Raw genomic sequence first — 12700 nt, forward strand, 5'->3', positions numbered from 1 at the left:
CAAATAATTTGCCAGTGTACTAATCACCAAAGTGATGGATCAAGTACTTCCACATGCATCCATTCTTTTATTCTGTGTCTATACCATAGATATGCCTATCAATTACAGGTTGCCCAAGGAGGTTGTGGATGCCCCATCCCTGGAGGCATTCAAGGCCAGGCTGGATGTGGCTCTGGGCAGCCTGGTCTGGTGGTTGGCAACCCTGCACATAACAGGGGGGTTGAAACTAGGTGATCTTTTACCAGGCCATTCTATGATTCTATGATATGGATTTATTTTCAGCTTTTAATGTATTTTTACTATAACCCTGTCAAGGTTTGAGACCAAATAAACCATACCGGGGCAATAGGACCTTGCATAACAAGAATACTTTCAGTCACAGGTACACGAACAAGTGACACAGTGTTCCTGTCCTGCTGCTACCTCTGTCCTTGGGTAACTCCAGACCCTGTAGATTTAGAAGTAGGGAGAGAAAACCCAGCTCTTTTGGAATCAAATTCCTGTGGTGCCTAGTAAGTAAGTAAGACTGGTGTTGGCAGTGACGCAGCGATTAAGCAGGCTGTTTGCCCTCAAATTGCTCATGTAACTACAGTTCATCCAGTCTCAACCCTTGCCAAACTACCACAATGCCACATGGAATAATATTAGTCATTTCCTACTTTCAGCACCATATTTTTGGAGTTTCCAATTATAATGCCTGCAGAGGTATGCACTCATTTAAAAAAAAAAAAAAAAAGATTGGCTGGCAAGGCCATTTTCTTTATTAATTAAGAAAAAATGTTCCAGAGAAGTTGGTTGCATGGCAAATACAAAGTTCACACGTTCCTTTGTATAACTATTGTTACTAATGCTGATGTAAAAGTATAATAACCAATTGAAGAAAAACATATTTTAATCTGTAGATGCCCAAGTATGTATATAGCACTAAATAAACAGTCTAAAAAGACTGTGATTAATGACTGTACCTTTTCTGCAGGCTTTGCAGTGAGTATATTCTGTATTGACGACAAGATGCTTTGTAGGATTTGGCCTTTAAAAGAATTCAAAGTGCTTGCAAGTTTTTCAGCAGCAGGGAAAATGCCTAGAGGTTCTTTTGTTGTCCTTTCAGAAAATAAGTCTATTGTCATGGGAAAATAAGGAATAACACTGGTTTTTTTTCATTATAAAATCTCTCTGTTTTCTTCCAGCTCATATAATTAGTTAGTCAAGAGGAAAGATACGGGAATCCCTATGTCTTCTCAGAAAGCCTTTGCCATACGGCATCTTTCAGTCAGCAGTAATTTCATTGGAAGATCTGTGACTGTTTACGTATTAATAGTAATTAAGTGGACAGGGAGTGAGAAAGAACTGAAGAAATTTAGTTAAGCTGATAAATAATGTCACTACAAAGGAAAGACTGCATGTAGATAGATAACTACTTGATGGCCTTTTTATATTTTTAGGTCCTTTGGGAAATGTATTTTACTGCAAGTAGAAATGGTTGTCTAACTGCTGCTTAATGTTAAGTGTTAGCATGCTCCTCAGCTGTATTATCTAAAATCCTGTGAACCTGGGATATGTCTCCTTTTCCCATTTCAAAGGCCTGAGTAAACACGCAGAACTGTGGCTCATAGACGGGAATGCTTATGGATATAAAGTTCATCCAAGTTTATTTTCAGGGATGGATTTTTTTTACAATGCTTTCCAGGTGGCCTGGCTCATAGCTTGCTTCCCACGCTTTACATGTGCCAGGATCAGGGGAAAGCTTATAGCTGGCTTCAGTGACTCATTTCCCTTGCTCTCTATTACTGCATTGTTCTTTAGGCAGGCCATTTCACCGGCCTTCAGCTCCTGTTTCCCCACTTCCTGGCTGTGAGTTGAGGTATTGCTCCAGCTCTCTGACCACAAGCTACTTGACTCCTAATTTTCCTTTAGAAAAGGTCCTCCGCCGTACAGTCTGCTTCGTCTTGTGCAGAGCAGTAGGAGCAACTGCAAACTGCTCCTAACAAAACAAGGAGTAAGAAAAACAGAGAGTCAAGGCTGGGCTGAAGCAGGATGCCAAATTCTGTGAACAGATGCTGAAGTGCCTGGCTTTTGGAGAGGAGAGGGATGTCAGTGTGAAATGACTCGTGCTGAGCCAGGGAGGCCTAGGCTGATAGAAGAAAGTGAGTCTTATTGGGCTGTCAGTTCAGCTTGTTTTCAGACCTATTCATGGTGCTTACCATTGGTGATTTTCTCAATCACCCTTGCTACTATAAGTGCTGCCACTTTTCTTAAAGTGCTAGGGACTTGCTCTGCATTTGTCTTTTAAGTTCGGTGTTGTTAAGTGCCTGAATCTCTTGCTCAGTGTTTATACCTAGGACACAAACCTAGCCATGTCATTACTGACTGTGGGTCATGGCTAAGCTCTTTTTGGTATGTTGGAGGATAGTTTAGTCATACAGAATGAATACAGTCCTTTGGAAACATTCACATTTTTAGTGTAAGCATGCCTTTTTTATTGTCACATACCAATACCACGTGCCTAAGACAAATGTATTTTATGTCTTTAGGTCTTTTATGCTGCCTTGGACCAAATCTACCATGGGAAACATCCTCTACAGAAGTCAACAACAGAAATTTTAAAGGAAACACAGGAGAAAGTTTATGGATTGCCACATGTACCTAATACGGTGAGTAGAACTGTACCAAATAAAAAAGTTGTGCTACACTATTCTGCATATTAATACCCCTACTTCTCCCAAATCCCAGTACTCACCATGCTTATTGTTGTATTGTCATGTTAAATGAGTTTTCTTTCTTTTAGTTACTTTATCCAGAAAGTTGAGTGTTGGACATTTTTAGCTAAAAAATCATAGTTACATAGATAAGTAACACATTTTTCACAGAATTGTAGTGGTTGGAAGGGACCTCTAGAGATCATCAAGTCCAACCCCCTGGTAAAACAGGTTCCCTACAGCACAGGAAAGCTTCCGCACTCATTTTTGTATGAGTATAGCTTGCCACATTGAAATAAATAACTTATTCTTGTTGTTATTTCTTTCTTCTTTTTTTTTTTCTAATCTAAACTGGAAACAATACATTCGAAAGTGGGTTTATGTTAGATTTGCAAAGTTCTGTCTGTGAAAGGCAGTAAACACTGTACTGCATGTTGGATTTTATATAACATCACTGTCAGTATGTGAAAGATAGTCACTATGAAGTAGGACTTCAAAGAGAGTTTTTCCCATTGTACTGCTGCAACTTCTGGCACATCATTTATTCTTTCATGTTGTTTCTGTAACACAGGTTGAAAGTATTCCTAAACTCTTGATTTCTGCTGAACTACGTAATTTTGGTCTTCACTGTGACTAACAGTGCATTTGTCTTACACTTCATGTGAGCATCTGAAAATGCTCTTTTTTCCTTACCAAAAATGTTACCGTCATTCTCAGAGAGGGAAGTTATCAGATCCAGCTTAAGTCTTTTTCCCATTAAAATGCTGCTTCTGCTGGCTGGGCAAAGCTGGAGAAGAGGAAGGAAGGTATCTTCCGAGTCTGATGTCTGATCTTAGGAATTTAATGAGTGTTGTTTTGTACCACTCATCTGCAAGTGTTATTTATCCTATGAATGGAACAGTTCCTTGCTTTCAAAGTTAGCCTGCATTATTTGTTCTATTTAAAAAAATATATATTTTTAGCTGTTGCCTTCAATGGAGCATCTCATAATAAACGTAGCCTCAATATGAGGAGCAGTAACAAGTTTTTGGCAAGGAGCTTTATCCTAGCAAAAAATACTGTGAACTCTTGAATTGTCAAAGTGTCTATGTTCTTCACAGTTACTGAATGTAAAATGAATGTGTCTGGTCAAGGGCTTTAATACAGTCTAAATTTCAGTAAAATTTAATGAGAAATGACATTAGAAAGGCAATAGCACTCTGTAGACTAATTCTCACCTGTAATTTGGCTTGCTCATTTTGCAACCTTTTTTACAAACTTAAGATTTGCTTTCAGCTTAATTTGCAAAATAGAAAAAAGTCATGTAGATTGAAAGGTTTTTCTTCTAACTGATGAGAGAATATTCCTTTCATTTTGGGGCTAGACATTGAAATATGGTAAGAGAAACCAGCTGTTGTTTTCATCTGTCATTTTCTTGTGCACATATAAATTTGACAAAGAAAAATGTTTTGATAATTAGAATATTACTTGCTTCCTAGCAGTTTAGACTCAGTAATGAGTTATTATTTCAGGCCCATATATCTTAAATTTTAATGTGCTGGGTAAAAGTAATTCTTGCAATTTACCATAGTAGCATTGTTTGTCAGGGCTGCACAAGCATCCATTATTATTTCCTGATAAAATTTACCTTACTTTGCTCTTACAGTCCTTGACAGGCAAATAAATTTAGTAAATATCCTTGGGCTTCAGCCTTATCATGTAGATGCATTTTTTGAAGTAGTCACAACAAATGTCTTTCAGAGGCACAGCTCAGATAGTAGGACAGTTTCTGTGCAGCTTTTTGTTACAGTGCTATCAAAATGGGGAACTTAAACTACGCCTAGTAAGTAGATGCTGTTGTTCCTGTGTAGTGATGCCTATTTTAAGATAAACCAAAGCGTTCCCCTCAGGAAATATCCTATCTTGTGTGCCAGCAATAGGAGGGATGTAGGGAAGAAAATCCTGTCGAAGTCTGTATTTGCCATTGAGATAGGTTTTACAGGCATTGAGGCAGTTGGCAGTGTGTGCACCAGTATTTACAGTGCTGACACAGTCACAGAAGCTAGTGCTGCATGCAAGGCAGAAAGGAAAGAGAGTAGAGACTATACCGACAGAAGCACAAAAAAACAACTTTCCTCAAGGAAAGTTTCCCTGAGGAATGCAAATCTCAATTTCTGTCTGGCCAATGCTTATCTTTCCAAAAGGATACCTAGTTTGTTGCTGGCTTTTGATGGGTGAAATTCCTCTGGGATTTCTTTGCTCTCTTACTAAGTCCAGCATTGGATGACTGCCAGGCGGGACAAGGAACTGTATCTGTTTGCCTGTTTTTGTAGTGTCTGGTGGTTTTGTTGCCAGAGATCTGTTACTGAGTTTTGAAAATAAATAGCAATTTTACCCAGGCTGGATTCTTGAATCCTTAAAAAGGAAGCAATCTTCTTTACTCTTCTAAGAAATAAACCAAATATTAATGACCGCACATTTTCCTGCCATATCTTCCCAAATGTACTTGGTGTTGAAATTTGTGTGTTCTGAGGAGTGCAGTGCTCTGCCTTTTCGGACAATTTTTCTTCAAATCATAGCTTGCTTCTCATCTGTAGTGAAGCCGGTTTGCATTTACTGTGCCCCGCCTTGCCATTGATGATTGTCTGCTGTTAGCGTATCTCTTGTCTCTTCTACCTTTGTGTCCAAGATGTCCAGAGAGACTTTCTTAAAAAGTATCAAGTGACCCTTTGATCAACCTGAAACATGATCAAAGTTTCTCCTCCCGATCTGTTGATTAGTCCTCTGCCTGTCCCCAACGTTCAGACTTAAAAACTACTTTCCTTTGAGACAGTCATCAAAATTTAATGATAAGCCTTTCTTAGTCCTGTGCCAAGCATAATAATTCCTATCTCCTGCTGTGGGTTTTGGTTCAATATGGAAGCAAAAAATGAGACACGGGATAAACAGGGTCTGAATTGACAGTGAAGGTTGCAGCCTCCTGCAGGGACAGGAAAGACTTTGCAATAATGAAGTAGTTCTGCAATAAACACTAGCTGCCCAAATCATCATACCTGAATTTTCTTTGTGAATTAGCAAAATGGTTTGAAATTTGGATTCTTCTTTAAAAAAAAAAAAAAAAAAAAAAAAAAAAAAAAAAGTATGTTATATAATTGTATGTATGTTAACTGTTTGTTTTAGTGACCTTTTTTCATTCTAATCCAGAAGTTTGCTGGGAGATGCTGATCTGGATCTCCTACACCAATAAAGATCTCATTTGACTTTGTACACTATCCATATAAATATAAGGATCTCTTATGTAGGTACTTGAGTATAAAATGTAATGTTGAAATTAATCCCCACACTTAATTATAATTACATGTGGCAGAAGGGAAGATGTTGCTATGTAGGGATGCTTTTGATATTTTTGAAACATTAAATAATTTGCTAATATACCTTTTTGTTGTAGCACATTAAGTACCCATTAGTCCAGAAGGACCTCTTCTACTTGTGTCCTAAAAATTATATTAGGTTACAGGTTTGATTATGCTTATATACTTCTGTCCAGAGTGCAGTTTTCTTTGGCAATAAAAGAATTTTTTAATGGCCCATGGATGCTAGTGATTAGAGACCGAAACATCTGTAAGACCAAATATGTTAGTTTGCCAACAGAAAACAAGGTAGTTACTGTTGTAGATACCCTAGAGGGAAGAAGCGTATGAAAAAATGGTGTATCACCAATGTAATTGTTAGTGTTTCTTTTTCCTGCAGCTGGGGGGACTCTGCCCAGACAGGGATCCTGACCTTGGAAGGCCCCACTTAGGTCCTTGACTGAACTTGCTGGGATTACTTCTGTTGTGTTCTTCACAGAGGAAGTCAATGGATGAGATGTTACATAACATTTGGAATATGCTTGCTTGTGGAGTCTTATCAGGCACTACAGGAAGTTGTGGCTTGCCCATTGTTGCTGAGGGCATAAAGGTTTCATTAATAAGGTGCATATAAAGACATCTGGTAATGTGGTCAGCTGAAGAGGATTTGGTGTCTAGTAGAGAGTCAGAACTAGCTTCCCAGCAGAGAGGAGATGATAGGTTTAAACATCCTTCTGTAGCACACATTGTTGCCTGATTCCCAGCTCCCCTTTATAGTGTTCAAGAACACCTGAGAGCAAAAGAGTTTGAAGGTAACTTGACCTCATGCCCAATGGTATTAAGTACACCACAGTTCAAAAGTGGAGACCATGGAAACAAAGTGGTTTTTGAATTTCAGTATTGCAGTGTTGTACTGGTCATGATAGAATCCTTAGAGTTGGAAGGGACCTTTAAAGGTCATAAAGAAAGTCTCCAGGGACAGGGCATCAGCCAAATCTCTGGACAATCTGTTCCAGCGTCTCACCACTTTCACTGTAAAAGATTTTTTCCTTATATCTAAATCTCCCCTCTTTAAGCTTGAAGCCATTTCCCCTTGTTCTGTCACCACAGACCATGCTAAAGAGTCTGTCCCTTTCTTGTAGCTCCCCTTTCAATATTGAAAGGCTGCTACCAGGTCACCATGGAGCCTTCTCCAGGCTGAACAGCCCCAGCTCTTTCAGCTTGTTCTCATTGGAAATGTGTCCTATCCCTTGGATCAGTTTTGTGTCCTCCTCTGCATGTGCTCCTACGGGTCCCTTTCTCTCCTGTAATGAGGACTCCACATCTGGATGCAGTACTCCAGGTGAAGTCTCACAGCACAGAGTAGAGGGGCTGCCCTGCTGGGTACGCTGCTTTTGATGCAGACCAGGATATGGTTGTCTTTCTGAGCTAGGAGGGCACATTGCTGGCTCACATCCAGCTTCCCATTCACCAGTACCCCCAGGTTTTTTTTTCAGCAGGGCTTCTGCTCAACCCTTTCATCTCCCAGCTTGTGCTGGTAGTGAGAATTGGTTCAACCCAGGTGCAAGATCTTGTATTTGGAGATGCTGAACGATCCAGAGGATTTGGAGAGTGTTCAGAATGTTGAGATTTTCAGCCTTTCAAAATAAGTCTAAAATCGTTTGCAACCAATTAAATATATAAGTATTTAAAAGAGCATTAAATGCCCAAAGAGTGCAATTTATGAGATGCTGCTAAAGCTTTGCATATTTTTGGATATTCTGGTATTTTGTTTTGGGAACTTAGCAGTGGCCAAGTGCTGTGTCCTGTAGTAGGTGAATGACATAAAAAGATGCAAGCAATGCAAAAGAAGTACAGAGAAAAGGGCTTGGAAAGATGATAGCTTTAAAAACATGAACACTGTAAGAAGTTGAAAAAATTAAGGTAATTTTCTAGCAAAGAAAAATTAGGTGGGTACACATGAACATTCTGGTACTGAAAACCTATTAAGAAAAATGTATAATTGGAATTGAGACTACGATCATTTGTTTCTTATGAACAACCAATAGTGGAAGGGAAAAAAGATGGTTCACAATACAACAAATGTGATTATGATTTAAAAGTTGTTGATCTTTTCCCTCTTCTGTTGAAGAAGGCGACACACCCAGCAGTTATAGGATTTCTATTATAGGGAATCTTAAAGAAACCTTTGTTCTTGATCACAGAAACATACATTTCATAATAAAGATGGAGGGTGTTCTTAATGGATTGCTTTTCTACTTTTCCTCCAAAAAAATTACTTGAAGAGTCACTGATGTTGCTCTTATTCAACTTTTTTGAGTGTTTTGAAGAGAGATGAAGTCATGCATCATTACTCAACCTCTTGAAGTTTGTGTAACCCCTTCAAAGTAATCTTTTACCTTGCCATGTTGGAAACCAGAGTTGTTTACACAAAGTGCAAATCACTGGATTAGTTTTCATATGAACCTTCTTAAAAGTATACTATAAAATCAAGTTGAAGAGTCTGGGTTTGAGGAAAAGATTAATAAAAAAGTACACAGTGAACTCCGGGGGAGTGATATTTCTATAAATAATTAATAGCTAAAAGCCATTTCAAAAGGATTGGTGCCCTACTCAGTCCATTATGAATGTAGATGCTGCATCTTTCAAAAGCTCTTAAAGTCACCCTTCAAGGTTTGTTTGGGTTTCTGTCTTTTTGGAGTTGAGTTCATTTTATGATAAAGAAAATGCTGATGGCATATATTGTGAAGATTTGTTTTCTAGTGGTAATACGACACTATTCACTGGGCAACTACCTACAGCAGCAGAGTGTTTACAGATATCAGAAGATACGAAGCACTTTTAAGGAAATTCTTTTAGCAAGTGTTAGCCACATGAAACTCAAACATACATTAGTGATAGCATTTACATTTAGTAGCATTTTGAAAAAAAGTGCAGGAAGTAGTTGCATACATCACTTGGTAACATTTTGAGATACCTGTATGTTTTTATAGATACTTAAAATATCTGTATATATTTAAATGCAGATTGCTTTGTTTAGTCGTACGTATTTTTGTTCTCACATCTCATGTTTCTTTTTTTCCCCAGGATTGCAGTACTGGTGCTATATTTGATAGTGATAGATAAAACTAATTATATGATTTCCATAAATATAAGCTAAAGAACTTGAATGAAATACTCTTCAAACAGAGTGGGAAATTCTTCTCTCTGTAAAAAAGCTTACAGCCAAATTGGAAAAGAACGAGAGTAGAAGTACTGTCACTCCCTCTTACTAGGAGCTGGCATTTAAACTGAGAGAGGGTCAAGAAGTCATTTCTTCAAGTTCATGTCGGATTTTATGGCAGATTCAAGCTTAGAATCACAATCTATCTGGAATGGCTTTGGCAAAAGATAGTAAGTGAGCATTACTGTATAATAGTAGCTATCATCTGCCAGTGTAGGTACAGGTAATTCACATGATGAAGTTGTACTGGCAAATAATATTTTGCAGTTACAACATTGCTTAGCATATTTCTTGGGTTTTATAAGAGCTTATTTTAAGAAGCATTCATGTTGTTTATTTTAAAATAACAGGTCAGTGCTTAAAATTTGCTTTAATTGGTAACGTATAATAGAAAAGTTAGGCTTCAATATGAAATCTGTATCCGAAGGAGAGCTCAGTGACCTGAATCCAGTCATCTGGGGCTTATGAACCTTGAAAACTTAGGCAATGATAAAAATGATTCAGTGGCGATTGAATGGTCTGTGTATTGCATGTGTGTGTATGTGTATGAAATTACATTTAGTTATTGTCTGTTAGTATGATTTTTAGGCTTTGCTTTTCACGCTAGTTATATTTATAAGTAATGCTGTCTCTCAATATGCTGAAGTGAGGTCAAAATTTAAAATCAGTTTTCCTATCTCTATCTTGAATCTGTGTTTTAAGGATTGTGGAGCAATCATAAGTACAGCTTTTTGATGCTGATGTTCTTTGTTGTCTCCCACATCGTCTCTCCCCCCAGTCCCTTTACGAGTAGAAGGGGCTGAAGAGTTTTAAATGATTTTGCTGTAGCAGTTAAAATGCATTAATGGTTTATAAATGAAAGTGAAATATTTTTCTTTAATTTAAGTAATCCAGAGACCATATGGTACATATCTTGAATCACCTAAGTGGTTAATTGCATGTTAAATTCCTTTCCTCTTCCCTAGTGTAAACAACTGCAAAAATATTTACATTCCATGCCTTGCTAGATTTATTTATCGTTTTATAATAAAAACACAGAAGTGTTATAAATTGAAATCTTAATCTCTTGCTTGACTTGCTTTCTAAAATGTCAGTGATGTCTCTGGGTTGGTTTACTTTGTGCTCTTTCCCACTCCTAACACAGAAATGCACGACACTGAAAAACGAAGGAGTGCTGACATTAAGCAAGTTACGAGGGCAGCTCAAGATGTGGTTTCATGAAATTAACTTTTTGTTATTCTAAACAAGCTTAGAAACTGCAGCAAAGGAAGTGGCTTTAGAACTTTTTATTGGAATTTTTTATTATTGTGAAATTCTAGAATCATGGTGATGTAATTCTATAAAATTTGGTGTTCAGGCCAGAAATAAAGAAAGTAAGTTGACCAAAGAAGGAGGTGCATACCTCTGAAAGAATTCTTTCTGTCACTCAGCAAATGCTCTAGGATTTCCTCAGAGGTAGCCCCAGGCATAGACTGTTTGTAACATCTGCACCCCAAAACTCATTAAGTTGTTTCTTCAAGTGAGAATGAATTGAGGATGTTTTCAAAGCTGTAAGCTTATGTAACTATAGAAGAGGGGAAAGAAATACTCTGATTTGTTACAGAATGAAGCTTAGAATTCCTTAAGCTTTAAAACCTTTTCTCATTTCACAAAGTGAATGAGTGGTTTAAACTTACCAGTGGAAAAATAAATTCAGTGACACGATAGTTTGGCCTCCCCAAAATACATGCTCCTGGCAGCAGAGCTGGAACCCTGGAACCTGGCAGTCATAGCCCAGGCTTCTATTGGCAGTGCTAGGCTTCTTGCTGCAGCCACAACACACAGGCAAGAAGAGCCAGAGGAGCTTCGTTTGGCCAACCTCTTCACTCACCTACTGCAGGCTTGATGCTTCTAGCAAAGTGAGTGCAGTAGAGACTCAGGAAACAGCATTCATTCATGTAGATATGCGCAGTAATTCTAGGAGCCATGGGGGTGAGTCTTAAAATTTCAGTACTTGATGACTTCTGGTGGTTGCAGTTCTTTGCATTGAAACCTTCTCAGTATCATCTTTGCGTTTTGAGAAGCAGGTTGTTGAACTTCTGTCTGGAAAAAAGTATATGAGTTTGACCATGAAAATGTAAACAAGTCAAAGGAAAACAAAGAGACCGCATCTCCTGGTCATCAGATAATAGTTTTTTATTTTGCTAAAGGTATTTTTACTACCAGTGTATTAAAATGATGTGTGCACAGCTAGTAGTACATCAGAACAGGAAATCTGCTAAGCTGGATGTGCAGCCAGATCTGCACCACACAATGAATTTACCGATTTTCTGTATTGAAAAGTGGCCTTGATGTTCACGATCTGTTGACTGCAGCTCTCTGTATTCTTTGTGTGCAGAGCTAGTTGGACGATGGAAGGGATTGTCCCGCTCTGCTCTGCACTGATCCAGCCTCACCTCGAGCAGCGGGTGCAGGTTTAGACCCCACAGTGTAAGGTCATAAAACTGTTAGAGAGCATTCAAAGGAGGGCTGTAGAGGTTGTGAGGGTTCTAAAGGGTGAGATGTACGCGAAGGCTGAGGGGAGGCCTGATGGCGGCTGCAGCTCCTCACAGGGAGCGGAGGGCAGCGCTGAGCTCTGCTCTGTGTGACAGCGACAGGCCCGAGGGAACGGCATGGAGCTGCGGCAGGGGAGGGCAGCTGGGGGTGAGGGAAAGGGTCTGCACCACAGGGCGGTGGGCATGGAACAGCCTGCACAGGACCAAGTGCTGGAGTTCAGACAGCGTTCGAGCAGTGCTCTCAGCTGTGGGGATTGGATTTTGGGTGGTGCTGCATGGAGCCATGAGTTGGACTCGGTGATTCTTATACGTCCATTCCACTCAGGGTATTTTTTTCTGTTCACTTCCAGCTCCTGTTGTGTTGCCTGTGCTCATTTTCAGTGTGCATATTTGCATGCCGGAAGCGTGTTGTGCTGGAAATTCACTAACATTGATAAGCCTTGCTTCTCAGCAGAGGGAAATGTACTTATTTCCATGCTAATTGCTGTTCTGTCTCCCAAGTTACCAGAGCCTCGAGCTTCTTTGTGATTCTCATGAGTATTCCACCACTACTGATAGCCAAGTTCAAGGGCATTAGGAGCAATACTATCAACTTTCTGCCAGATCCAGGAGTTCTCCACCCAGTAGCCCCTGAGATAAGTTGGCTGTTTCCCCACTGAGGTTCCTGCCAAAATAAGAATTTAATTAAGAAAGGGGAGGGGGTGGCACCTAATATCATCCCCATCAAAAAATGTTCCTCATGGAAACTGTTCAACAACAGGCTCGTTGTTGTAATTACTCTAACACACATTTTGTAATTAGAAGACTTAAATGATGTAAATACTTCATTTACGGTTGGGTCTTTTCAGGTTCTCATTCTCACTTGTGATTTTTGTCTTAAGATGCAAAAAAAATTAAAAGGAATAAAATATACCTAGA

General features: G+C 39.0%; 1 protein-coding gene across 1 annotated transcript in view; it reads left to right on the forward strand.

The window, feature by feature from the left end:
- MIPEP (mitochondrial intermediate peptidase) overlaps positions 1–12700 on the forward strand; it is a 66450-nt gene that overhangs the window by 39234 nt on the left and 14516 nt on the right. Inside the window, exon 16 of the mRNA XM_031615875.2 lies at positions 2532–2651. Coding sequence (XP_031471735.2) covers positions 2532–2651 — 120 coding nt within the window. The remainder of the gene's footprint in view (positions 1–2531; positions 2652–12700) is intronic.

This window comes from Phasianus colchicus, chromosome 1 (genome assembly GCF_987193195.1).
Source record: "Phasianus colchicus chromosome 1, bPhaCol1.hap1.1, whole genome shotgun sequence".
Lineage (NCBI taxonomy): Eukaryota > Metazoa > Chordata > Aves > Galliformes > Phasianidae > Phasianus > Phasianus colchicus.